General features: G+C 40.9%; 1 protein-coding gene across 1 annotated transcript in view; it reads right to left on the bottom strand.

Moving 5' to 3' along the window:
* Positions 1-26,704, bottom strand: part of ANK3 (ankyrin 3) — a 211,589-nt gene that overhangs the window by 36,645 nt on the left and 148,240 nt on the right. Inside the window, exons 27-36 of the mRNA XM_062001483.1 lie at positions 20,674-20,898; positions 17,572-17,726; positions 10,753-10,964; positions 8,796-9,003; positions 8,131-8,227; positions 6,738-6,966; positions 6,000-6,125; positions 5,115-5,237; positions 4,593-4,619; positions 2,544-2,625 (exon numbers count right to left, since the gene is read on the bottom strand). Coding sequence (XP_061857467.1) covers positions 2,544-2,625; positions 4,593-4,619; positions 5,115-5,237; positions 6,000-6,125; positions 6,738-6,966; positions 8,131-8,227; positions 8,796-9,003; positions 10,753-10,964; positions 17,572-17,726; positions 20,674-20,898 — 1,484 coding nt within the window. The remainder of the gene's footprint in view (positions 1-2,543; positions 2,626-4,592; positions 4,620-5,114; positions 5,238-5,999; positions 6,126-6,737; positions 6,967-8,130; positions 8,228-8,795; positions 9,004-10,752; positions 10,965-17,571; positions 17,727-20,673; positions 20,899-26,704) is intronic.

Consider the following 26,704-nt stretch of genomic DNA (forward strand, 5'->3'; position numbering starts at 1 on the left):
CCGTTTTTTCCTTGCTATTTTATTTTTAAGAGCAAACATATTTCTTTCCCCCCCCAAAAAAAGAGAAAACATAGTGTACTTCATTAAATGAGCCAGACTTTATTATGAAGATTAATTAGCAACAGCTGCTAACATTCACTAGAAGTTCATATAGTCCCAAGTCCAAGAAACAAACCCCAAAATCACTCTGAAAAGAACTAACAGCAAAACAACTTGTTAAGCAGTGTGTGTCTTTACAGGGACCCTGCTGCGCTGTGATGAACCAGTCTATCACAACTGGCTAGTGAGGCAATCAGACCAACAGACTCCTTTCTTAACTGCTCTTTCTCCTGTTAAATCACAGATTCAGACATGTTTAAGATGCTTTTTCTGTGCTCCTTACTGCAATTGAGAAGAACTGGTACAAAGAAAAATGTGTAATTCACCAGTGTGTGCAGCTATGACATAAGTCAAACAGCAGGGAACTGGGCAATTTAACTATTTTGAAATAGCAAAGAAATCCCCACAACTGTGCAAGACTTTAGAGCAGAATAATATTCTAAAGAATGAGTTTATATAACAGCCCCTTTTGGCTACTGGACACTCTTGGCCTTAACAGTTTCCATCACTCTGCATCCAAGATTTTATTGGAAAACAGATGTTAGTTACTACCTTCTGTGCACTAAACTACACTTCCTTGCTTGCACTTGGTAATTGTGAGCACCAGGCAAAACCATAAAAGTGGCCCCCACCCAGTCTTGTTCCTCTTGAGCTGCAGGCAGACAGGACAGGTTTAACCCACTGCAGCACTCCTCCCTTGTGGGGCCCTCACTGCTGGTAAGAGCTGAGGGGCCCTTTGGTCCCTTTCTTCCTGAGCAGGGGTAAGGACAGGAAGAAAAAGGAATATCCCATATGCTTCACTCTATTCTGCAATGTCAGGGATGCAGAGGAAAAATATCTGTATGTGTGCACATGCACAAACATGTGTGAGTAAAAAAGAACAACCCCTGTTGCTACCAAAACGGTGGGAGCTGCGCCATCAGATTAGCTGGAAGTAGGTAGAGGTTCATCACTCATATCCAGTGACTGGAGCAAACATCCTGTGGTGTAAAGCAGCCACAGCAGCCTGGCTCCACGTTGGGTAGCATGTGCTCTCTGCAAGAGCTGCACCTCCAAGATCCCACGCTTCCCTCCCACCGGCACGGTGCAGCTGGTAGTGGCAGCTGCTGACTATGTGCTGTGTGTGCACAGGAGGTGATGCTCAGGCTGATGGCCAAACCACGGTCTAAGATCTTTCCTGGCAAATCTTTTGTGTACCCATTTGAGGTAACTCACAGCCTTAAGTACTATCTATTGCCAAAAGGGATAGAAAAGTTAAAAAATGACCAGGAACTTCTACTGTGTTAACCCATCTCTTTTTTGAGTACAGCTCAAGTGGGTTTCAGTTTTTTCCTCTCCAGCTTTTTGCAAATACGACTTAATGGACTTTTGGTGAGGTCCCCAATGAGGCTTGGAAAAATAATTGCAAGCAACATACACAGTCACCAAACTCCTTTCATGTAATTTCCTTTTCCCTCTCTCTCGGTTCCCATCAAGCCTTTGACGATACCTTAACAGTCCATCAAGTTGTCTCAGCAGATCTGATAGCTTCTTCAGATGTTATATGCTTGAAGTCTTCTTCCAGGCCTGGGAAGTGTAATATATTCTGGAGCACATCTGATCCAAAGAAGCCACAGATCTTATAGGATAATTAAACAGCAGCCATCCAGTGGAAACTCCCAAGACCCGATGAAGTTTGTCTACAGATTTTATGGAATTGTATCAAAGGGTCTGTGGCAGGGTAGCAACTGAGAAGTCACGATGGAAAACAAAAAAGGCAAGAAACAGCCTGGGAATGGGGAACAATAGCAGTAAACCTCAGACAGGAGAGGTGAGGGAAGAAAAGCTAAGCCAAATACATTATTGTATTTAACAGGGAAAGAAAGAAATGCCACAGGTCTGGTCAAGGGGAACATAAGTTTAAGAGGAAGCAATGTGTGGTGCCAGGGAATAAAAAGCATCTGCAGGGACAGAGGAAAAAGGGAAGGGGGGGAGAAAGAAGAGGGAAATAAAAAATATGAGAGAGTCCATTTTGGCTAAGTATCTAAACATTTAAGTGCTTATCTGAACGGCATTCACCAGCCTTGCTGAACTTTTGCATAACATTCCCTTCTACAGCAGCTCTCTAATCTTCAAAAAGGAAGAGAAACAGACTCTTTTTGAAAGCAATTTTCAATCCTCCTACTCTGAAGATACACAGCATTTTAAAAGATTATATTTTTACCCAACTAATATATGTCATTTGCCAGTCAGGATTCTTCAAGCTCTCACAACACAAGAGTTCACAGACCATCCAAGAGTTTTGGTTTAGATAGGTGGGTTTTTTGTCTTTTTTTATCTCTTTGTTTGTTTGTTTGTTTCCGAGTGACACCAAATACAACGTTTATAGAAAAAATGTCTCTTCTTATAAAAAAACAAAAACCAACATGTATATATGGTTTAGTACTTTGGTAAGAGCAACTCACTCATTCCAGGCTCAGTCAGATAGCTGTAGCGCTTACGTAAAGCAAGGGAGACAAAGTTCTGGCGGCGGTCAGCTTTCTCCGTCTGCAACAAAACAGAATGCTGTTTAGTGCCTTCAATATCCTCTCCCCCATCTGAACAGAACAACCACCAAACCTCAGCATGATAGCCTGTGTTTTGTGGCATACATCCCCAATAGGGCAGAATGGAGGTTTCTGTTCAGCTTCAGGAAGGTATGTTGAAGCCAGAACTTGGGCAAGCAGGAGGGAATGGATTGAGCTGGTCTCCATTCCTGTCTACCATGTGATGAGTGTCAGGCACTGTGGAGCAGGGAGCGTGGCTATTGGAGGTTGGCAGAAACCTCCCGTGAATGACTACCTTTCTGGAGCAAGCAGGGAAGGGATTGCAGCCCCATGGGTTCATTCCTGCTCACAATGTCTCTGCTTATCACAGAATCTTAGGAGTTGGAAAGGATCTCAAAAGATCTAGTCAACTCCCCTGCCAGAGCAGGACCACCTAGAGTAGGTCACACAGGAACTCATTCAGGTGGGTTTTGAATGTCTCCAGAGGAGGAGACTCCACATCCCATCTGGGCAACCTGTTCCAGTGCTCCCTCATCCTCACAGTGAAGAAGTTTTTCCTTATGTATGAGGTAGAAAAGCTTGGATTTAGCTCATGATCCTGCCTTAAAGTTCAATACTATATTATCCCATTCTCACTTAATAAACTGCTGCAAGCTATCAGAAATAGTATATTATTAATTCTCTGTAAAATACACTGTCTTTGTCTAGAAACAGCAGATCAACACAGAAGACTACAGAAACAGACACAAAACATTCATAAGAGTACAACTTAGACCGATCAAATATTTCTCCCCAAATTAATTTCTCCTGAAAGCACATACACCACAATGTACACTGGCTTTAGAGTGAATACATTAAGGACAAGAAAGGCATGGGAGGGGATTTTTTTAATAGGCACAAAATGCAAAGATGCAGATTAGAAAGCAGACTGATAAATTGCATCGTAAGTCGCTGCATTCAGTGGCATAGCTGCTAATGTGATGTCTTAAACATTAAAAGCCCTTCAGAGATCAGCTCCCTTGATTATGTGACTAAAAATATGGTTTGTTTAGAGAGAAAACTATTGTTATTGCTGTGTAATAGCTCACTGGGAACAAATCCTGTGGAGACAAAGTGAGGTGGCTACTATTATTATTTTTTTAAAACATAAGGAGTGTTTTGCTTTGTTGTTTTTATTATCATTATTATCATTATTATCAGCAAGTGGCTACTGCTATTTATTTGCCAGCCAGGAAGAGAAGAAAGCTTTGCTGCTAGGTAAGTGGGATACATCCAAGTAGTTTATTTTATAAGGTGATCTCCTTTATTACTGCTTCTAATGAGTTCTTTGGGCAGCATATTTAGCTTTATAAATTTATTTGTAAATCTGTATACACCACATAATTTCTTGGCAATCTAATGCTGCATTTTCCAGCAAATGGTGGATTTTTAAGCTGCAAATATCTGAGTTTGATTTGAAAAGAGATTGGTAAAAAATATTTAGAAATGGCTCTTGGCTTGTTTGCGTTTTCAGAGGAATAGAGTTTATTTTCAGGAGTAAGATACTGTAGGCCACTTGTGGTCTCAACAATTATCTTTCCTTTTCAGAAATACAAATTACCAAAACATTGGCAGTATTAGTCCAAGAGATAAAAATCATATCCACTAAACTCTTCTTGATTTTGCCAAAAATGGACTTGTTCTGGATTTTATAATTACATCCTTTTTAAGCTGAAAATTAGTTGAATTTTAGACTGCTATTATTCAGTGCTTGGTTTCATTTCATAAAATATAATCAGGTGGTTTTTTCCCACATTTATGCACTTCCACTGTTTTGCAACAGAATATCAGATGTTGGGGATATGGTTATTCTGTAGATATCATTTCAATGCCATAGTTAAAAATAGCTTTTTGTTTTTTTTCTATAACATATTACTTTTCTTCACTAAATCTGAAGGAAATAAAAACAGAAGACAGTGTTTGTATTACCTCATCATCTTGATCTGACTCTGTTTCCTTTTGGTCCCAAGATGCATTGCAGAGACAAGGAATATTATAATGGACAGCAGGGAAAAGAATATCAGGATATGAAAAGGACCAAATTGGGAGCACAAAATGCAAGCTGATTTATAAGGCAAAGCAAATCCAAAATGTCAACACAAAAGAAAACCAAAATCTTACATCCAATGCAAATCAACACGTGACATTACTGAAAGCATAAACCTGTGACTTGCAGGCTGAAGCATGAGCTGTAAACAGAATCATAAAAATTATAGGAACTCGACACCACAGTAACAAGAGACTTTCAAAGCGTTCTACATACAGGAAAACCAATAAAACAGAAATTTAAAAAGCCTTGATTGTATTCCAAAGCATTCTCATTACTGGCATTTCACAGTGTTTCTTTATCACTAGCAGGAAAACAAAAACCAAAACCAAGACACAAACTAAAGGAGCGAAAATAAAACCAAACCAACCCTAAGGAAAATGTTTACTTTTCCTAACAAATACCTTTTTGTGTGCTGGCAGAGTGATATTCAAGTTGCAAACAGCTGCTTGTGGCAGTCCTTTTGTAGTCTTTGGTTCTTTCAGAAATGATAATCGACCACAAGGTTCCTGGCTGGTGTCTCTTACCTAGAAAATAAATTTTAGTACAGTGTAGAAATAAGTTCAGATATTTATTCAGATACCTAGAGGAGGTTTCTGGAGAGTTTCTCAGAATTTCTTTCCACAAGAAGCTATCTAATGGGTAAAGACCAAAGTTACTGAGCTGAGGCTCAGCCTGACGTACTGCACGAGAAAAGGTGTTACCATGGAAGAGTCAGACCAGCCTGAAGCTCTCTGATGGTAAATCCACACAAGACAAGATGTTGGGTGAGTCTAACCAGAGGGCTTCATACTGAGATATTAATGAGGGACATTTTCTGCTCACCATTTTTTTTCTGCCATGTTTTGCACTTGTGCTCACTCAAATGCTTAAAAACTTCTTGAGCAGAGCAGGTATGACAAGGCTAAGGAAAATGAGCATCCATTCATGGTCATTTGAGATGAATAGTCTGTGCAAACTTTTTGGAGGCTGTTCTGTTGTACACAGCATCTCTTTTGCTTAGTCCCTGGGAATTTGTGATCTTCTGGTCATATTCTGGAGGTCTAACTTGAGATATGGTTTTAATAAAAGGCTGTGAATACATATCATGAGTATTGTGGTCCCAGCTCTGCCTGCAGCTCTTCTGTGGCTTCATGCAAAGCACCTTTTCAATGTTAGTCACAAATTAAACAATGACACTTACACCCTTGGGGCAAGTTAGTCCTATTGGGCTGGAGAAGTATTGCCCTTGGGATGGGGGGGGGAGATGGAGGATACCAACAGAATGATTGAGTTTGCTTTGCTTTTACCTTGATGGAGAATGGCAGTCTATTTTCTTTGAAAGCATAAAAATTAAAAACAAGCTGCTGCCCTCCTTTAGTCAAAGGGGCCAGATTTCCATAGCAATCAACGTAGATAGGTTTTCCTTCCAGAACCTATCAAAGCAATAAATAAAAGTCAATAGAACCTCTTTTAATCATAGATCCAAGCACATAAGTACATCAAGATTTCCCTCATCATAGTTTCTGAGTTTAGCACAAGTCCCCACTCAGATGAAATTCAACAACACACTAGTTATCACAAATCACTGTGCATTGTGACAAGAGGTTATGAGTGCAGGCAGTTTGAGAAACCATGAGCTACATGAGTGGCTTTTCTGCAGTAAGAATGTAGAGATTTCCTTCTACAAACAGTGTGTTGGTGACTATGTATTCGTGACAAATAGCCCTACCCACTGGCCTTGCAAACACACAGCCATGAGGAGGAACATCAGGTCAGCTGTCTGCAAAGCCCAGTTGGGGCTACTGGACAGCAGCACATGCAAAACCCACTGCAAGCTGGCTTGAGGCACCCGTTTGGAGACAGATCCTCATACTTCTCCCACCTTGTCCCTTTTTGACTTTGTCCTTTCAAGCAATTTTTTGACACGGCTTTGCTGTGAATCCGTATTTGACTGGGCATATAGTGGCTTCTGAAGGACCTGTTGCCATTTAGAAAGGTCTTTGTCCCTTTATAAGGAGGAAGTTGGTGATGCATAAGATATATACCTCAATGTCTTTGCTTCTTGCAACTTCTTCAAAGTTCTCTTGTTGCTCCAAAGTTTTGTCCACTTTGTCATCAGTCATGCAAAAGCAACGCAAATTGGATTCCACGGGGTCATTCATTTTGGCAAATATCACAAACTTTGCCATATATGGAACACATATTAATTCTCTGTAAAGCTGTGTTGCCAGACCAACAGTCTCTAGCACTTGATGGCAGTCTGCAAGCCAAAATCTGAGGGGGAGAAAGCAAACCATTAAATTAACTTTTCATTATACTCAAACATAAGCCTTTATGAGAAATCACGTCCTGTGATCCCCAACCATTTTGCATGCATACTGTCCTGGCAGACTTCCCAAAGCTGTCATTTTCCTTTTACTTTCAGTGAGCTTTAATCATCCAAAACCAGGAATGCCTGGCAATGGAATATAGATATACTAATTTCACCCTTTCCACACTGGTATCTCATAAAACTGTCCATTTTAAACTTCATTTGAAGCCAAAGACGGCAAATTGTCTTTCTTGTGATCACACTCCATGTATATCGTAATGTGCTGATGCTTCACTGTACATACAGCAAAATCACATTTCCCATATAGGTTGAAACTGAATATGCCCACAGTGAAGCTTCCCAAAGTGACAGAACATTGTCATGCTCTCATAATTACGAGTTTGGATGACAGTTTTGATACAAGTCATAAATATTTCAATGTGCCATTTGCATAAGTATTTTCCACAACATTTTGGCCCTGACCTATTGGGTTCTTTCAGTAATTCTCTCACTTTATAATAAAAAGCTTTTCACAGGTGCAAGTGTTATGTAGTGAATGATAAGCTCTTTACCTGGCATGCCATGAATTCTCTCCACTAGAACGCGTGATTTGTACAGATCTTGTTGAATGCCTCCAATCAGCATGTCAGTGCACCAAGTTCACGAAAACTCATTTCAAATCATGGCTTTTTAGTAAATGATATTTTTGTGAGAGTAATTTTACATAAATCTCAACTGAAAAGCCAGGAATTGAATGTGTTTAACTTTTTAAATAAACATGTTTTTATGAATTCCCACATGTTTTTTTTTAATTGAATGAGCATTTTGAACTTTCCCTTTCTGTTGCTATTTGTAGAAAAACAAACCCTTGTGTGGCACAACAGTCTTTAGTGAAACAGCACATGTGACTGTGAGGGGACATCACCACAGCAGAAAAGGCCAGGATCAAGCTTCATGTGCAGCCCTGGATGCATAAGACACTGATGCACAGCAATAAAGGAGCATCTGGTCCTTTTACACTTCATCAGTATGGCAACAGACTTAATAGAAAGCCAAAACCAACTGTGTACTTTGTCAATCAAGTGAAACTATCCTCTAGGTGTGTTTGGCAAGCTCTGTTACCATACCTGGCTGAAACATTGGTTGTGAATGAGACACAGTCATTTGAAAACGTCAGCGGAGTGGTGCCTGTGATATCCTCCCACTGCGCAGGTGAAGTGCCTCCTGTGTAAATATAAACCAGAGATTTTCTTTCATACAGCAAGCACACACAAACTACACAAGATTATCTTATTTTGCTTTGCACAAAAAAGAGAACCTAGACAATAATGTTCTCCAAAAGCTGAGCTACATGTTATACATTACATCATATGTTATACACCAGAAAATGATGCTGATGTAAGCAAAGCACATCCTACCTACAAGCCAACAGCAAACCCTCCTTTTATGTCAGCTAGGACAGAATTATTTCAGCAAACTGCTTTTACTGACTGCAAACTGTTTAACAGTTGAGGCTGAAATTTTTCAGCCTGGCTAAATATAAGATAGCATTTCATATCTGTTGGTGGAGTTCTTTTACAATGGCATGAGCCCAGACTCGAAGCCCAGGGAATCAGTGGGAGCCTTTCAAATGACCCCAGCTGGCTTCGCTCAGAAGAACTGATCTGAGCTCTGCTGGACCAAGTACACCAATGTTCCCTTACTGGAGGGCATGAGTTGTACAGAGAGAGTGAGGGCAGAGGCACTGTTCTCACAGAAACCTCTGCAAAGTGCATGACTCTCTCTCTCTCACCTGTAATGCTACATAGAAGTCGCAGGCTGGGCGTCGTGTCTCCTTTGTACCCGTTGGTGACCCCTTCTCCCGACGGAGGCGGCACAGGAATCGTCATGGTTATCGGCTTATGAAATTTCCTTCTTCTTGGCTCCACAGTGACAATGGGACTGAAAGTTGCTTTGTTTCCAAGGATTTTTTTGACAATCTCCTCTGGAACCGGTTGGGCCTGTCAACATAGGGAAAGCACTAAAACTAGAGCTATAGACTGGTTATAGACACACAGAACTGGTTTCCAAAAGATAACTCAACTTTCCTTTTATTTTCTGGGGAATTTTCTTTTTTTTTTCCCCCAGGCAGCCTTCTCCTATAGCTCTGAAGGGTGATCATCAGTACAATTCATGCTTAGTATTTTTCTCAACAACCTATGTAGTTCTTCCAAATAGCTAACTTGTAGAGCAAAACTGCAAATCTCAGATGGTTGCCTGTAGTATTTGCTTACAGGTTTTCACAGCGTGTTTGGTTTTGTTTTTAATTTACAGTCATGGGTGATATCAAATGCAAATTCAAAACACAAAAAGAGACCTAGTTTTCACTTGAGAACTGAGGAGTAGACACTCTGTCTTGGAGATGCTGAACAGTTCTCGCATCTCTGCCAAACACAAATCCACGCTCCTGAGGAACATCGAGTACTCCAAGTTACCTCTGTACTCAGTGCTTCCTACACAGCTCCACTATTGATTATTAGGAAATAAATACTTGTTTGAGTCAAATTCATACATAAAAGCATTAAACTCTAGATGAGCAGACTTTTAAATCCTGATTTGTGCCTTGAAAGGTCTCCTAATTTTATACGGGATGAAATGTTATACAATTTTGTAGGTTTTGTCACGTAAGACCTGAACTCAGAAGTGACAGATATCTTACAGAGTTTTGCAGTCATTTGTCTTTGCCTTTTTTTTCCCCCTCTCTTTTTACTATTTTAATGTTTTTAAAACTTTGAGTCTGTTTCAGTCAGGCTGACCTGTGATTTCCTACATTACTCGACCTGCACAATGTATGGATATGCACAGAATATGTAGCTAGATTGCAATCTCAGCAATCACAACACTGCATATGGAGACATGCTTCCCTTACTCTAGAGAGCTTTAGAAAGGCACTTGTATAGTCATAATAGCAGAGGTTCCATTTTCTCAAGATTAATCATCTTTAGACGTGAAATAATATTAACAGAAATGTTCCAGTGTGAATTCCAAGCACTGGAATCCAAACCAGCATCCCTATTTCATAAACCCATCAGACTTGTCAGGTTATTAAGTAATTTTAAGTGATAATTAAGATAACTCAAAGAAAAAGACACCTCCTACAGAATATTTCTCCACTTTCTGTGCAGTTTCTTTAAGGAGGGTTTAAGATATTTGCTCTTCCCAGATTCCACTCATCCTAGAAACACATCAATGGTTGTATGTCCTAAGCCACAATGGATGTACAGGGGAAGCCTTTGACCCAGCAACAGCTCGTAAACAGCTGTGTGAAATCCTTACCAAATGCATTCCTATGGCAGACGGCAGCCCAGTGACACCAATCACAAGCTGCTCCTTGGCCACAGGAGACTTGGAACGCCTGGCAGCTGTGCAGCTCAGAGCTGCTGCAGCCATGGCCAATAGAAAGATGGCTGGCAGCACCACCGAGGCTGTGGTGGCTCTAGGTCTTTGCTTTTCCCTCCACCCTTCAGATGTTAAACAATACTAAAGGTTATGAAAAAAGAGGAGCCACAGGGAAGAGGCCTGTGCATCACCTGCACTGAGAAGCAGAGCTCATGCCTGGGCGGACACCTGCCAATTCAGTTCTCAGGTGTCAACACTTCCCACCTTACAAGCTGCCACTAAAGAGCAGCATCTCCACAGCCACGAGCCTCACGCACTGAGAGCAGTGATGTGCTTGTAGACTCTGTGGATATGAACACAAGGCTATGTACCTGGAGCCCCACACGGATCCTCTTGGTGAGAGCACCCTCGGGGAAGGCGGCCTGGACACGTGGCACCGTGGTGCTGCTCAGCACCCCACCCTCCGGCCCAATCTGGTTACTCTCCTGCTTGATGCGCGACACCACTGCAAAGTACTGCGGGAAATCCTTGGTGACGATCCTGCAGATCCGCTTCTTCTCCAGCTCCTCAACGCTGTCCAGCTCTGGTGGGAAAAGAAAAGTTCAAACATTCAGGCATTACCTGCCCAGTTTCATACTGTAAATGGGAGGTTTTGAATATCCCTTAAAACGTAAAGCTTGTTGTTTGGGGTTTTTTTGTATAAACTACAGGTGAAAAAATACTCAGTGCTATTGGTTACCAAGTTCTGGTTTGCTTTGTGAACTTTTGCATAAATCTTTAGAATGAAGGCCAACAGTACTGGCCACACAGATCTGCCAGGACACCTAAGAACCAAGGTCACGACAGTCTCTGCAGCAGCAGCTGCAGTAGGAGGGCAGTTTTGGCATGCAGCATGAGAGGCAAAGACATCTGAAGGGGATGGTCAAGCTTCTTGCTCATCTGCATCTGGAAATCCAAAAGTGCACTGATCTTTCCATGCACACCTTCAAAAGACATTTCTTTTCAACCTCTTCCCTCACATAGCCCTGACACACAGAAAATCAGAGTCAGTTGTGAACTATCTAACTGCATACCAAGTGTGCAATCCAGAGTTTGCCCAGTTGAGGCACTTGAGAAAGTTGTCTCCTAGACTGGCATCCATATAATCCTGACCAGACACTGAGCTCTCCAGTAAACTGGATGTGACAGAGCTCTGTCTGCCAGCACAATTTATGAAACCACAGGAAGGATCCCTTCCCACATCAGGTTTTCAGATATTTGGTTATCTGCCCTAAAAATAACAGCACTGTGCTCCTTAGTTCCTTGAGAAACTTAATGCATCCTCAGAGACAACTGGAACAGAAACAGGTCATCAACAACTCCTGCTCTCTACCACATTTCCAGCTCATAGGGTCACCAGGGCTCAGAGAGGTGCATAAAGTATTTACTCATATTAATTTATTAAGCAGATGACCTAGACATATGTGACATGGAAATATATGCAGTGAGGAAAACTCTGTGATACGTCACAAATATAACTAATCATGCAACTATATGTGTGTGTATTCACATGCATTAGTGAAATCCCTGTGATGTAAATACTGTCTGCAGTTGGAGATATTACACAACTGTCATGCATGTCTCCAGTAATTTCGTGCTCTCAGCTTTTTTAGCTATTGTATCTGGGTTTCATTCCAGCACTCCACAAGGTCCACTCTTATTTTCCTCCTTAAACAGGACACCACAGTTTTTAAGAAGAAAATCTGTTCCTCGAAAGATGACAATTTTATCAGATGCAGCAAGTGAAAACAGGAGGACCACAAATGGTACCAAGACAAAAGACACTTTAAAAATTCTTTATGTGACTGAGATATTTTCCTCCTCTGAACATGTAAGCTCAATTACAGCTCCAAAAGAATTAGAATATAAATTTGGTAAAATGTCAGTTTTCCATTTTAAAACTCAGCAGGTAATTTGGATTAATTGCACGGTGTTGCTGAGGATCATATATACATACCAGAAGAGGATAATTCCTTATCATAAAGTCAGCTTCCATTTAAGTTGACTCAGAGATTGATATCTGAAGCTGTCTAATGAATAAGGCTCTCTGCACGCAGCCTCTGGAAGCAATGGCATGTGCAGGAGACAGTGTGTTCTAAAACTTCCAGGCAAGTATAATCTTGACTCCTAAATCCTATGCATTTTCCTGTTTGTAGCTAGACATTAAACCCATTTTAAAATGCTCACAGAGATGAAGGAAAATTAAAATCATCCTGAAGCAGAGAATCAAGTGTTTTCTATAAGAACATTTCCAAATCCTTTGAGACTGGCTGGTGCTCTCTTTTAGAGGACAAAGATGTAAAGATTAGAGTGGTGGAACAACACTCAGGCATGGAGAGGAGTTGGACTATATATAGGGAGGTTATGTTTGGATAATACATATGTAAGCTTCTATATGAAGCTGCCCTCCAACAGGATAAAAACCAAAGATGATGAGCAATCGAACCATCTCTCTGACCACCATGAGAAATGCAGTGTTAGCACGACAGAACTAATGAAACAGGGAAAACTAGTCCTGGGAGAGGTCACATTTCCCAAACATACCTCATGCATTTTACAGAAAGAACTATCACCATTACTGTTTTCCTCAGTTGCTGACACTTCACTCCTATGCAATGTGTTTCAATAAAATACCTCAAAGCATTTCTTGATTTGTTGGTTGGGTTTTACATGTTTTGTTGGGTTTTTTTAAACAACAGAAGCATGCTATACACCTCATCTTACAGACAGGGATAGCAAAGCACCAAGGGAATTGGGAAAGGTCTTCTGAAGTCACTGTCTCCCAGATTTGTGCTAACAGCCCAAAGAATAACTATGGCCATTAGGTTTTACTAAGTCAGGAGAAAGGTATTGTGAATACTCTCTGCATATGTCTTTCCCTGCCATCCAAGTGTGTGGTACACTTATCCTCAGGTGGCTGGAGGGAATGACAGAGAAGAGATAAGATGGAGAGAAGAGGAAGGAGGAATAGAAGATTACTCCTCCCTACCCTCTAGTCATTGCTGCCAGCATTACATTAAGGTTCCTGGACATGAGAAACCCAGGCATGTTCTCCAAGGTCAGACAGGGACCTCACATAGAGTGGCTCTGGTCAAGGAAAGCAATCACACCGGTTTTGTCAAGTGAGAAGCAGTTGTTGATTGAATTTATCCAATGTCTAATACCTTTGGTTTTTATTTTCAGATAAAGTAATGTAGACCAAGTGTCTTCTGACTGGAAATAGAATGACAGACAGAGGCTGTTTCATGAGTTTCAAGGTGTCTTGGTGTGATCTGGTATCTGATTTCCCTTACCAGGGTCTTAAAAAAGTTTTGCTAGCACTGAAAAAGTAAATCTCACCTGTTCTTAGCAGATTGAACAGATACTGGCTAGAGCAGACCTGACCTTGTCACTGTGCCAAGACCAAAAGGTGGGACAAGCATCAGATAACAAGTTTTCCCCATACAGAGATATGTCTACTAAGAAACTGCCACACTCCAAGGAAAGGCATCCAGGAGGCAGCGCTTACATGGAGAAAAGTACAGGAGATGGATGGGGACAGAAAGTACATATGGGAAAGGACAAGAAGAAGCTGAGGGCAGTGAGACTCATCTTAAAAATGCTGGTAACTAGACTCAGACTCCTAGCTTCAGTATTTCACAGACATGACTAGATGCTCCAAGTGCCATGAGGAGGTCTCATCTTCAAATAAGACAATGTTCTTTATGTGCTCTTTTGTCTATTTTTGTGCAGTCTCTTGTCTTGCCATACACAACATGATGTTTAACAGCAATACATTTTAAAAACTTTTCTTGGAAATGTGGCAAAATTACTGCAGAGTGATTTATGGTAGTATTTTAAACTTCAAGCATAAACGAGGTGACACTCTGGTTTAATCTGTAAATTCAAACAAGTAGTTATGTAAAAATTCCTGCTTTCCATCTGAAACCACACTGCATAGCTGCAAGTATATTCTAGCCACAAATACTTGCATGTCTTGGCTCACTCACTAGTTTGCAAATGTCTGTCAAAAGACTAGCTACCCCAGCATGCACATTTATGCCCCAAACTTGTACAAAGGTAGCTGTAAAGACTGCAGGAATGTAAAAGGTAAACACAAGTTATATCTAAAAGAAGCCTGGCTGCAAACACAACCTGTTCACCAATTATAAGACAGAGAGTTTCATCCTCCCCAAATAAACTGGGGTTTTTTTAACTTGATTCAAGTTTAAATAAATGTAATACAGTTGAGAGCTGTGAATTACTACTCTTGTGTTTGGAACCAAGCTCCTTCCTAAAAAATGCCAAGTTCCCCAAATTGCGTAAGTACAGCACCATCTTTTGAATAACAACTATTTAAGCTAAGACCTGATGGCACAAAAAGAAAACTAACTTTACATCACAGCTCACTGTTCTTTGGTGATAATAAAAGCCAAGTGCTGCTATTATTTCCTCCTGCGTTTGGTACCTGCTACTCTAGATGGTTTGGAGCCCGAGAGGAGTTTCCAGCAGATGGTGCTGCGTCCATCGGGGAACGGGCGGGTTCGCAGCCAGCGCGTCCCGTCGCTCATCCCCCGCTCGCCAAGGTGAAGAGCAAAACAGCAAAACCAATGCAGAGCAGCAAACTGCATCTTTAAACATATGAAGGAGCTGAGGATAAATTTCTGATTGTTCTTCTTTACTACACTGATGGGAAAAAGCTCGTGAATCACAGCAGGTCTGACACAAAATGGACCAGCTCGTTTTAATACAAAAGGGGCGCTCCTGCAGCATGTTATGGCATTTAGAGAAGACTGTGCAGATGAAGTCTCTTGCTAAAACACACTAAACTTCTGGGACTTGTCACTTATATTGCTGCTTCTTATTTCAATTAAAGATTACTTCTGCCTCCAGAGTTTGTACCTGGAATAAAACTTCATCCAAAGTTACGGCTTCTGAGATGCAGATACCCCAGACCAAGTCTAACTGGAGCATTTTGTAACAAAACCAGTGAAAGTTCCAACTAAAAAAAACCCAAACCTGGCTCTTAATTCTACACATTTGCAATTTTATGTTGTTGTTTGGAAGACCTTTTATACATAGAAGGTGTCATTTACTGGTACAGGATTTTGTCAATACCCTTGCACTATTTTAATGCAGGGGGCTTGGTTTGGTTTGGTTTTGCTAAGTAGAGACGGACTGAGCTAAAATTAACTGAACAAATAATCAACGCAATATGCTGGGTGTGCCTGCAGTAATTTTCTCCTTTCCCTGTCCTAAATGACTGTCTGCAATGGTAAAAGTCATTTCTGCGGCTTGGCTTTTTAGGTGTCAAATATTTTCACTCATGCTTTCTGTGCTTCATTGGCTGTACATATACCCACTAACCTCAAACAGCAGCTCCCCAAAAGGGAAGAGTCACCTGAAACCCTCAATAGATCAGGAAGTTGTACTCTGGCTCCAAATTGTGAAGCTTATTATTTTAGGCTGTAAGTACTGAGGGCTTTATGCCCACCTCTCTCAAAGTGTTTTTAATTATTGAGCTCTCTTTGCTGTAAAATGTGAATTTATCCATAAGGCAACCTCTGGTGAGCTCTTTTGTAAATGATGCAAGTTGAAGCACTTTAGAACAGTGGTTTTTGTGCCCAGATTTCCTATCCCAAAGTTGAACTAAGCTCAGTTTGGAAAACACATTAAGCAAATAAGCAATCTGCTGCTCAGTTCTGACAACTTCATCCCTGAGAAGGCACCAACACTTCCCCCAAATGCCAAATCATTATTATTTGTCTCATGCTCCTGCATAGAGAAGGAGATGGTTGGTGGTGAGATTTTTCATGCAGAAGGGTTGCAACTCCTGCCTTCAATCCTGCGGCAACTCTTCCCCAAGCAATGCTACCCTGGCCCATGCTCACTCTTTTACCTATTCTACTGGTTTTAGGTACACCTTCTGTGATGAGGTTTATTCTCTCTTTCCAAACCCACTCACTCACCATTTGCCCTGTTTCTGCCCTATTGCTTGTTTGGTTCTATTATATTTATTTCAAACCAAATAGCTACAATAGATCATCATACAATAAGCAGATCTTTGCTCCTCCTCTGTAAATTTACAAGCTCACATACAGTTCAAGTACTTTGAAGTGAAAATACTATGCTGTTCCCATTCCCTGACGACTCAGAAAACAGTAAAAATGCTAAACTTCAGATGTTAACAGCACTACTCTCCTTCCCACGTTCTCAAAGCATGCCTTTTGCTGAGGCTGCCCTCTTCATACAAGGAGAGGCCAAGATCAAAGGCAGAGCCTGCTCATGGATACCTCTCGCAGCTGCCATCCACAGAGCCTGATGATTTGCTTCAAATGCTTTTGCTGATAATGAAAGAACCTTCCTGCAGTTGTACCCCATCACTCTGGGACTGTGCATAAACACTGTGGAAAACCAAAGTCCAAACTACAAGCTATTTCATTCACATTCAGATGCAAAGAGTTTAAGCAATGGTTTATCAGCACAAATATTGAGAAATACTTGCTAGGAAAAGAAAGCAGTGTTGCTAAGGGATCACCGCAGCACATGCCTGGCTTTGCTCACAGTGTGTCCACAGGGACCAAGCGTCACAGCATCTTCTGATGGATTGTGCTTGTTTGAGTCCTTTTACCTTAAGGGACTCCCACATACACTGCAACGTGCAGGCAAAACAAGGGAGCCAGACTTCCCAGGTGGGCCTCAGGAAGGCAGGTTATATATTTGTGGGAGACAACCTCTAACAATACTGTTTCAAAGCAGAATAGTCTATGGGCTGACATCTGCATCTGTGAGAAAGTCGAATATAACTGGTATCTACGCTTCGTCGTTGGTTCGGAACAACCGTAATGTGGCCTTGCCTGAGCAGCAGAAATATGCTCACCCCTGCAGCTGGGATGTTATTCTCAACTTCATGCTGTAAAGTAACTGTGCAACTTTGCTTAAACCTGGCAGGACTTCAGACCAAAACTTACCATTCATTTCAAGGATGTCTCCAGGCCGCTGCTGAACAATTTCTCATTACATACTTTCCATTAGTTTAATATCTTAACACACACTGTATTCCCCAAAGCCAGATATCCCCTGTACTGTTTTACTTTAGGTTGCTTTAGCACACCCATGCTAGCAAGCCTGCACAAAGGTAAGGCTTGCTAAAGCTTTGAGAAGAGGTTTACCTTCATCCATGCCATTGAGTATTTCATTTAAGTCTTCATGTTTGCTGTCATACTGGTGCTCCTTCCACGTTTCACCATTTTCACTTCGAAGTACGATTAGTTCTCTTTCCTTTCCACGCATTGATCCAAAGTGTGGGATTTCCACTATGACGGGGCTAGAGAAAAAGGAATCGTATTAGTTTTAATCCTAATCTCCTCACTGCCCTTAATTTCCCATGGGCATTAAGCCCTTAAGAAAACTACAGTCATTTCAAGTAGTTAGCACTGTTATGGTAAAAATCTTTTTAAGATTGCCAAAGCTGCACAATCCTTTATCATTTAAATGATAATTAATAGATAACTTGAAAATATTCACGTATAGCTCATGTTTAATGTAAATCTTCTGACACAGCTGCCTAAATGAAAAAGTAGTGCCAGCTTTTGCTAAGGAGAGTTCTCCCTGCTCGTTTATCCCAGGATGTAAGTGATCCAACCTGTCTCCAGCACAGACAGCACTGCTGACTCTTAACTGGCATTAGTATAGTCAAAGTTTGGATTTGGCTCAAGGGCTTTAGAGGGGCAAAGTCAGTTCAGAAACAGTTTGATTATCCAAATGCATGCAACAGCTATTGACAGCAGCAGGAACTGCATGTGCATGTAGGCTTTAAATTTCAAACTGAGTCCCAAACTTTTCAAAGCTGTCCCTGGCTTTCTGTTGCTGCACCTTCTGTGAAACACAAGGGGTTGTTTCTCATTAGCTTCACTTTCTGGTTCTCATGCCCAAAATCACAGCTGCAACATCTGCACTGTAGACAGGACTGGGGAATGTTTAGATACTGTCAGAATGGATTTCTCTGAGTTAAGCAACACCACAATCACATTTATATTAGTTACTGTCAAACATTTTGGAGGGAAGGAAAGGGAATGAGAAGGTGGTTAATAATACACCTATGTCACCAGACAATGTGCCTTCAACAGAGGACTGTAAGTGCATTACTGAACAGTTATTGTGAACAACCAACAGAAACCACCATTCACTTCATGTGCCATTCCTTAACAAAACAGACACTTTTGCCAAACACTTCACAGGCAGGATATGCATTTTAAAGTACGCTAAGACAAACCGACTGAAATCATACAGTAAGTGAACAATTATGGATTATGCAGCTTTAAGACATTTAAATAGACAGTATCATTATTTTCCTACAGAGGTTGTAAAGGATTTCACTGCCTTGTAATAAGTCAGTTAAAAGTAGCATCACATGATGGGAGAAATCCGCAGCCCTTGTATGGTACTGTACACCTGCAAGGTGTTGGGTGCATTAACCAATCGATTACTAGAGGGCAGAATTGCAACAGCCACCGTAAGGAAAAATGTGAACTTGTTGGTTAGTTCAGTTTTCAGATTGTATGTCAAGAGAGAAGAGTTAGCTAATGTGGTTTTTTCACATGAAAATAGAAGACAACAGTTTTTAGGTACTTTTAAGACCACCCAGGCTATTAGTCTAATGTCAAGTCCTTTAACAGGAAATAAGAACGTGGCTGCTCTCTCCCACTGTGCACAGCAAGGAAATATCAACACATTGTTCATGATATTCTCTAGTTCAAAAAGAGTACAAACAGAAACCCAACAATATAGTACAATCTTTGCAGGCTAATATTTCAGATACTGTCTCTGTAAATATTTAGAAACCACACAGTTTTGTGCATGACATTTAACAAGAATACTCAGTGAGAAGGTATTGCACAGGTTTGGAACACCAAACACTCACCAATGTTTTGAAAACCTAATGCAATAAATTTCAACAATGCAGTTTGAAAACAACATTCAAAGATAATATGGAAACATTCTTACATTTTTAGGCTATACCCTACAGTTCCTTTGGGCAGCATACTTGGCTTTATAAATTTATTTGTAAACAATTTATAAATGCTCTTCCCAAAACAGACTCATTCAAGGCCTGTAAATACCTTCTCTACCACAGGGTTGAACTTAAAGGACTGTCACCGTGTATTAAAATGTATTTGATGCAGTTGAAACACTTCAAATTTAAAAAATTACAAAAGCACAGAAGTTATGAAAGCAGAATGCTGGCAGTGGATTTTACATGCCTGTAAGCACAAGGTAGTAGCAGAGCTATATTAAATCAAGCCACTATGATTTTCTTTCAGTGACATAAATCAACTGAAAGCTTCCAAAAACTTAAAAAAAATAAAATGGGAATAACAAAAAATTGGAAACAAAAGTAAAACTGTAGACATTCTGTATCTTTTCCGTACATATCCTACCCAATAAATTTTGTTCCTTGTGGACCAAGCTGCAGGATTCGGCTAACCATGCTCTCACCCTCATTTAGAGGGGGAGGAGTTTTAGGAAGATGCAGTTTACTGAATAACATCCATGCAGCAGGAAGAGAAACGAGAAGGGGAAATTAGGAACAAGCTGTCATTCCCGACAGAACCAGCAGTTTACACCAGGGTGCCACTCACGGTAATTAACAAAATTTATAATTAGGAAAAAAAAAGCCACATCATAGTGGATTGTTTCCCTTATTTTAAGCTTAAAAAACAAGTCAGTTTCTAGCATTTGTACTACTTCATGCTCAATGGTAAGTGCTCTGCCATCGCTCTCAGGGGCTTTGCTCCACGGCACAGAGACAGGCAGCTCCCAGCAACTCCAGCAGAAGCTGAGCACACACCATGGCACAGGGAATGTATTTGAGTCCCTGTGGGTGACTTTAGGGAACTTTTTGTTACAGTAATGTTTTTATGATTCTCTACAAGCAAGAGGGTCAAAACCTGTTCTGGGTTATAGGTGTGTAGCTCCTTCTGACTTCAAAGGCAGGTTGCATGTGTAGATGGGGGCAGAACCTGGCCTTTTCATGGCTTTCCTTACCTTCATCTCCACCCTGCAGTCATCACAGAAGAAAAGCTTCCCCTTAAAATACAAGGGGACTTTCTGAAAGGAATGGCAGGTTGGCATTTTTTGATATTTCAAGTTGAGTACCCTATCTGATGTGCAGAAATGAGGTAGAGTCAATGTTTAACTACTTAGATCCACAGGATAAAGGAAATGGAAGATGTCACATGAATGTAAACAATTGAATTCACAGAAGAACTCACCCTAAAAATTGTGCCCCTGCTGGCCCCATTTCTACAAGTCTACTCGCTAATCCTTCTCCTTCAACCATGGGTGGTGGGCTGGCCAGTTTGTGCCTCTTTACCAAGCGGCAGGTGATGCGGGTAGGTGCTGTACACTTGCGTGGTGGGATAATTATTCTCATTCCATGATGGCGACTGCCCCTCATCGAACCCCCACGTGCATCAACCATAAAACTAACCAGGAAACTGCAGGGAAAAAAGCAACATGTTAATGAAAATGGTCAAAACCCAAGGAGATCATCAGCAAAAATTCAACCGCCACGGTCTTTAAAATGTTATTAGAAAAGTCCTCCCAATCCCAGCTAAACCAAAAAGAACAGGAAGATTCTTTTAACCATTATACTTTCAGGTTAAGTCATATTACCAAAAGCAGGAATTGCTAAAGGTCTAGCAACATCATGGTGAGACAAACAGGTGCCACTGAGTAATTTAGATTAAAAGAGTATACAAATAGTACAAATAGTGTATTAGTAGTTGTGTAATAGAATTTAAAACCATCCCTCTGTTACTGTTAGCTCTTACATGCAGAAAGGAACTAGACAGTGTAGAAAAAGGAGAAGCAAAAATGTTTATTATTTTGGGGAATCTCAGTTTTCAAAACCTCTTCAGTCTCATTTGCAAACACTGCTGATGGCTGGCAGAGCAAGTGTTGGCACCATGGGAGGCAGTCAGTACAGGACACTACAAGCTTCCACTGACAGGGAATGAGTGAGAGTACATAACTTTCTTTAGGTTGTTGGCACTTTGGAGGAAATCATGCCATTACTCCTCTGTGGAGATGCCACTCATTAGCAAAGAAGTGCCATTAAAGAAAAAAAAAACTTATTTGCCACTACCATTCCAATGCATAATTTTGCATTTAATAACAGAAAGGTGAGCAAATATTTTTCTAAATGGTGAGGGGTACATTTTAAATTAGATTTTAAATGAGAATAAGCAAGAATAGCTGTGTTTTATTTCATCTCTGAAATGCTGAAAAGCTGTATTTGTGAAATGGTACTGCCTTTTACAGAACAGTGACAGGAAAGTGGAGTCTCCTCCCAGGACCAAAACCAGACTTGAGCCTGTTTCAAGACTGCAGCAAAAAAACCCTTCACATTTCCAGGGATCAAAACATACACCTTCCTGGAGGGCTAGAGAGTTATAGGGGAGGTCTCCTCTGGCACTCAAATTACCTTCCCTTTCCCTCTGTACCATAAGATGCTAAGAGAGAATAGCTTCAGGTAGAAGAGGCAACAGGTCAGTATCCAGAAGGACACGAATTACTATGTCAGTCTTGATGCCAAAGCATTTTTTGTCTGCTCCTTCTGTATGATATGCAGATGTCAACACAGCTTGCACATTGCTATATGGTTTCACTGTTTTCAAGGCTGCTGCTAAAACTTTAAGATTTTAAGAACTAAGATTCACATGATTAACAGGTGAATCCATTAAATTTCCCGATTCCCTATTGTAAACAGAACTAAGGGAGTAAGAGTCAATAATCCAGGGAGATCATAAAGACTCTTTTTTAAAAACCCCAAGTGCTCTGAAGTATGAATGAGAATTTGTGTAAGACAGTAACATTAGCTTTTGACACCAGCAGGACATCAAGGGTCACAGCTGACATGCACTGGCCAGGCCTGCGAATAAGCTGCACTCACAAACCCAACTGACATGGGTGGGAAAAATCTGCACAAAAGCAGGAGTGTAATCAAAACTTGGTATTTAGTGGTCTGCAGGGGACGGGTGGGTAGGGACACAAGCTGTAAATATATGAATCAGGACAGAAAGGCTGTTCAACTGAACTCCAGATAAAGAAGTTGTTATGTTGCCTTTCTTGAAATCAAATTGAAATTCATCACCTCCCTATAAAGATGGGGAGGTGAAACAGCCCTCTGAGATGACCCTAACCTCAATTTACCATTTCTTGTGCCCCAGACACTTTACAATACTGAGGAATGAAATAAAATTTACAGTGTATCACAGTAGTTTTCATACAAATAAATTGTATCCACATTTCTCTCCTACATAAACACACCGTGTGCTGATGAACACATTCAAATGTTTCTGCTGGGGCATCCCAGCTCCTCGTAAGAGGAATTGTTTCAGTAGGAGAGGATCTTTGCTGAGCAGTTAACCAAGAGCTTTTCTAGGTCTATGTCAAAACCAATATGCTCAATGCGTAAATTAGAGAGTATATAAACTATATTAATATTTATAGATCACAAGACCTTAGATGTCTGCAAACTCTGTTGACTGACACACTTTCCTCTTTGCTAACTGTACCAAGCACAGACACCAGCTCTGGAGAGTGTGGGCCTCTGGTTCCCTCTCTCCATTGCTCACTGAGTGCTATTAGCCTGTCAGCATGTTTACATTGCTTTTTCTCCCTGCAGCTGCTCTATACAGTGAGTAGTGGAGGCTGATGGTAGGAGGCAGATGCCACTGCACATGTGGAAGGTTAGGCCAATAGTTGGTCTTCAGAGCTGGCAAGGAACCAGCTCGTGACTAGCTGTGAAGAGAGTTCAAGACAATCCATTAAAATTTACTGCAAAACAGAGTAAAATATTAAGCAGGGCCCCCACACACTTGGTCATCAAAGGGAGAACACTGAAAGGAATCTGTTCCAATTGATGCTTTGGTGGTCTTTTAAAAAGATGCATGGTTTTTGTCTGCAGAGAAGATCAGGCCACTTCAGACAACATGGAAGTGTGCCAAGCAGAGGAGTGGCTGGCCAGGGCATCCCTTCAGGGTTGATGCTGCAGCAGTTCCAGGGAGGCACATCTGCTTGGGGCACCATGGAGCAATGGAGGGGCCTCCCGGAGAGCTTGGCAAGGCTAAGCTTGGCTTGGCTTGATGTCTTGGTACAAATCAATGTTTTGGAGAGCTGCCTATCATGTACATCATTACTGACATGGTAAGCCAGCTTGAAACTAAGTTCAATAATGAGTTTTTCATCAAATGCAAATATGCCAAAGCCTCCACTCAGATAAAATGTTATCTCTGCATCCAAACTATTTAAGTGATGCAAGGATATGTGAGTGGATTGTCAAAAATCTCTAGGCTCAAATAGCAAATGACTTAATAATTAAAAAACCCCACAAACTGAAACAAACAAAAAGTTAATGGAAGTTAAAACTTCAGTACCGACAAAAATCAGGCCTCAAGTTCTCAGGTATGTTTAGGCTGTACAGGTCAAGGTCAGTCCAGCCTTGGCAACCTGGGGCTTTGCATTGCTGATGTACACTGCTCACAGCAAGGGTAGATTAACCCCTCCCAGGAGTCTATGCCCCATTACAGGAACTAGCCCATTGCAGCCAGCTGTGGTATCTACATCACACTGCAGCCTTCAGTGAAGACAAACAGCCTTTACACATATTGCTGCCATATAAAGGTAGTCATTGTCAATAGCATATTATTTCCTTGTTTAGTTTTCAAATTAGTAATTTACCATTTAAAACATTAACTCCAAATAGCATTTCATGCACTTTCTATCAAAAAGATTAGTAGCTGATGCTTACCTAAATTAATGCTGCACTAATAATGGTAACTACAGTATGATCTCTAAAACACAATGCTAAATGCTAATGAGCATTTCTACTTGAATACATGGAAGGGATGAGGATGTGGGTGGATGCACTACAAACATCTACACACACTCTGTGGGAAAAATAGCTAAAACAGCTAAAAAAAAGAAAAGAAAATGAGGATTCACAGAAAGCACAGAGTTATCACCTTGAATCATACTGGGGGAGTGGAGAGGAATAGCTGCAAAATAATTTAGAAAGCAAATGGGAAAAATTAATGTAAGATAATTAGAGGCAAGCAACAGAAAATATCAATAACAAGCGCAAAGGAAAAGTAACAATCAGAAAAATAACAAAAGCAACACATTCAAAGGCCAACCGTAAAAATAACTTGGTTTTTGCTTCTTATGTCATGACCTATGTCATACAAACTATACCACACATGGAAACCAATCTGGAAGGAAGCATTCATTTAATTAGTCAGAACAAGTCTGTAATTTCTCTGAAATATGCAGAGGCACATGAAGGAGAGAAAAGCTTTTGCAATTTACTTAGATCAACAGAGAATTTATTGTACCACAACTTCTTTATTTCATTCCAAAAAAATGTTCCACACTGTGCCATGGAAAACCAGTTATTGAACTTCTCTATAGCAGTTTATTTTCCAAAGCATAAAGATGTGTATGGCAGAACGCTTGAAAAAACTATCAGGCCATGCCATTCATTACACTGCTTTCAAAAATGAGTTCTTCTGTGTGTATAGGAGCTTAGAGTAAACTATAATTAATCTGATGTATTTCACCTTGCAAGACTTGATCTAGTATTTCTGAGTTTCTCAATGTGGAAGGCAGCATGACACACTAAATTCTTTCTTTCAGCTAAGAAAACCAAGGAGTTAAAAAAGGCAACATGAAGAGAGCACACCCACATTTTAGTCTGGGAAAGCTGCATGAGTAAGCTCACATTTGAAAGCTGAAGGTCATTTTCATGAAGGGTCTCTACCCTTCCAGAGGCCTCAAGATTCATGACACATTTTAATGTAATGCTTGCAATGGACCCTGTTCAAAATATATGCTGGCAAAACAACTTATCTGAGCTAAAAAAGAAAAACATAAAACATTATCTTGGCTTTAAAAAGGGAAAAACCAGAAGAGTGGAAATTACTGCCAACAATCCCTTCTTCCCCTTTCACTGATACATTGCTGGATTTCCACACCCTGCTCTCAAAATTCCCCTTCTAATTCAGTTAAAAAATGGGAACAAACTTCAATGCTCAATTCTGACAGTGGGAAAATGGGGAAAAGAGTAATCTCCAAAAGACAGAGCAGACTGAAGTGGAGCTGCCCCAGCACAGCACATTGCAGAGCCCGGCGGGGAGGATGAGGAATGCAAAGAGCGGTGGGGTCAGGCCCTGGCCGCAGGACGACCTAGACCCAGGGCTGCTGACAGCGGTGACCTCGGCCAGCGTGCCTCTGCCTATGGCCACAGAAAGAGCTGGGGACAAAGCTGGGGTAAAGCCTCATGAAGAAGCAGAGAAGGAGTTGATTTTCAAGAAAAGGCTGTCAGAGAAGTAAAAAATCACCATCCTCTGCGCATCAGGTGAGGTAAGGTACTGAAGGATGTGAAGAGACCATCTATCGATTGCTGCTAGATGAAGACAACAGGGAAAATCAAACAGTATCATATTGTATGGGGCCATAACAGAAAAGAAAACGAACAATGAGTGAGGGTTTTTTTCCTCTAACAAAAAACTGAGTCATCATTTCTGATGGACTGTCAAATGAGAAACGTGACAGCCCAGAAACGCTACCTCACCTGTTTGGAGAATATTTTGGTGCTCATCCTCTCCCTCCCCTGCAGCTCCCCAGTTTGCTCCACTGCTGCAGGTGTGCACTCCTTCCCCTCTGGGCAGCAGCTAAGGCCGTGCCTGCCTTAGCAAGGACTGATGTACAAAGAGAGCAGATCTGAAGCAGTTGATGCAAAAGATCCCAAGTCCACATGCAGGGCTGGGAGCAGTATTGAGCATGGTGAAGAACTAAGGGCAGACAAATATTGTTCCAGAAGACTGACAGGATACAAACATCAGACCTATTTTGTACCAAGATGAAAAGGAGCCCGAAAATTTTAGGTCAATCAGTCTCAGGCAGTTTACCAGAAATATTCAGAGTAAATTGCCCATCAGTTAATCTATAAAGGCCCAAAGGAGAATCAAAAGATTACAATTCACCTACCATGGTCCTCAAAATCAAAATGAGCTAAAAGAAAAGTAGTATCAGTAACTCATGTCAAATGAGTTTAACTTCCTCCTTTGACAGGGTAATTTACCCAGTTGATATGCAGTGTGGAAGTACTGCCTAGGTTTCTCAGTACAGTATAGATAAGGTAAGTGCACAATCATCTGAGATGTTACCTCAAGCGAGATACCATCAGTGCTTTACTCTTAAACTGCAAGGAAATTTCAAGTGGAGATTTCAGGTGCTGTC

The sequence above is a fragment of the Colius striatus genome, chromosome 8 (assembly GCF_028858725.1).
Source record: "Colius striatus isolate bColStr4 chromosome 8, bColStr4.1.hap1, whole genome shotgun sequence".
NCBI classification, from domain to species: domain Eukaryota; kingdom Metazoa; phylum Chordata; class Aves; order Coliiformes; family Coliidae; genus Colius; species Colius striatus.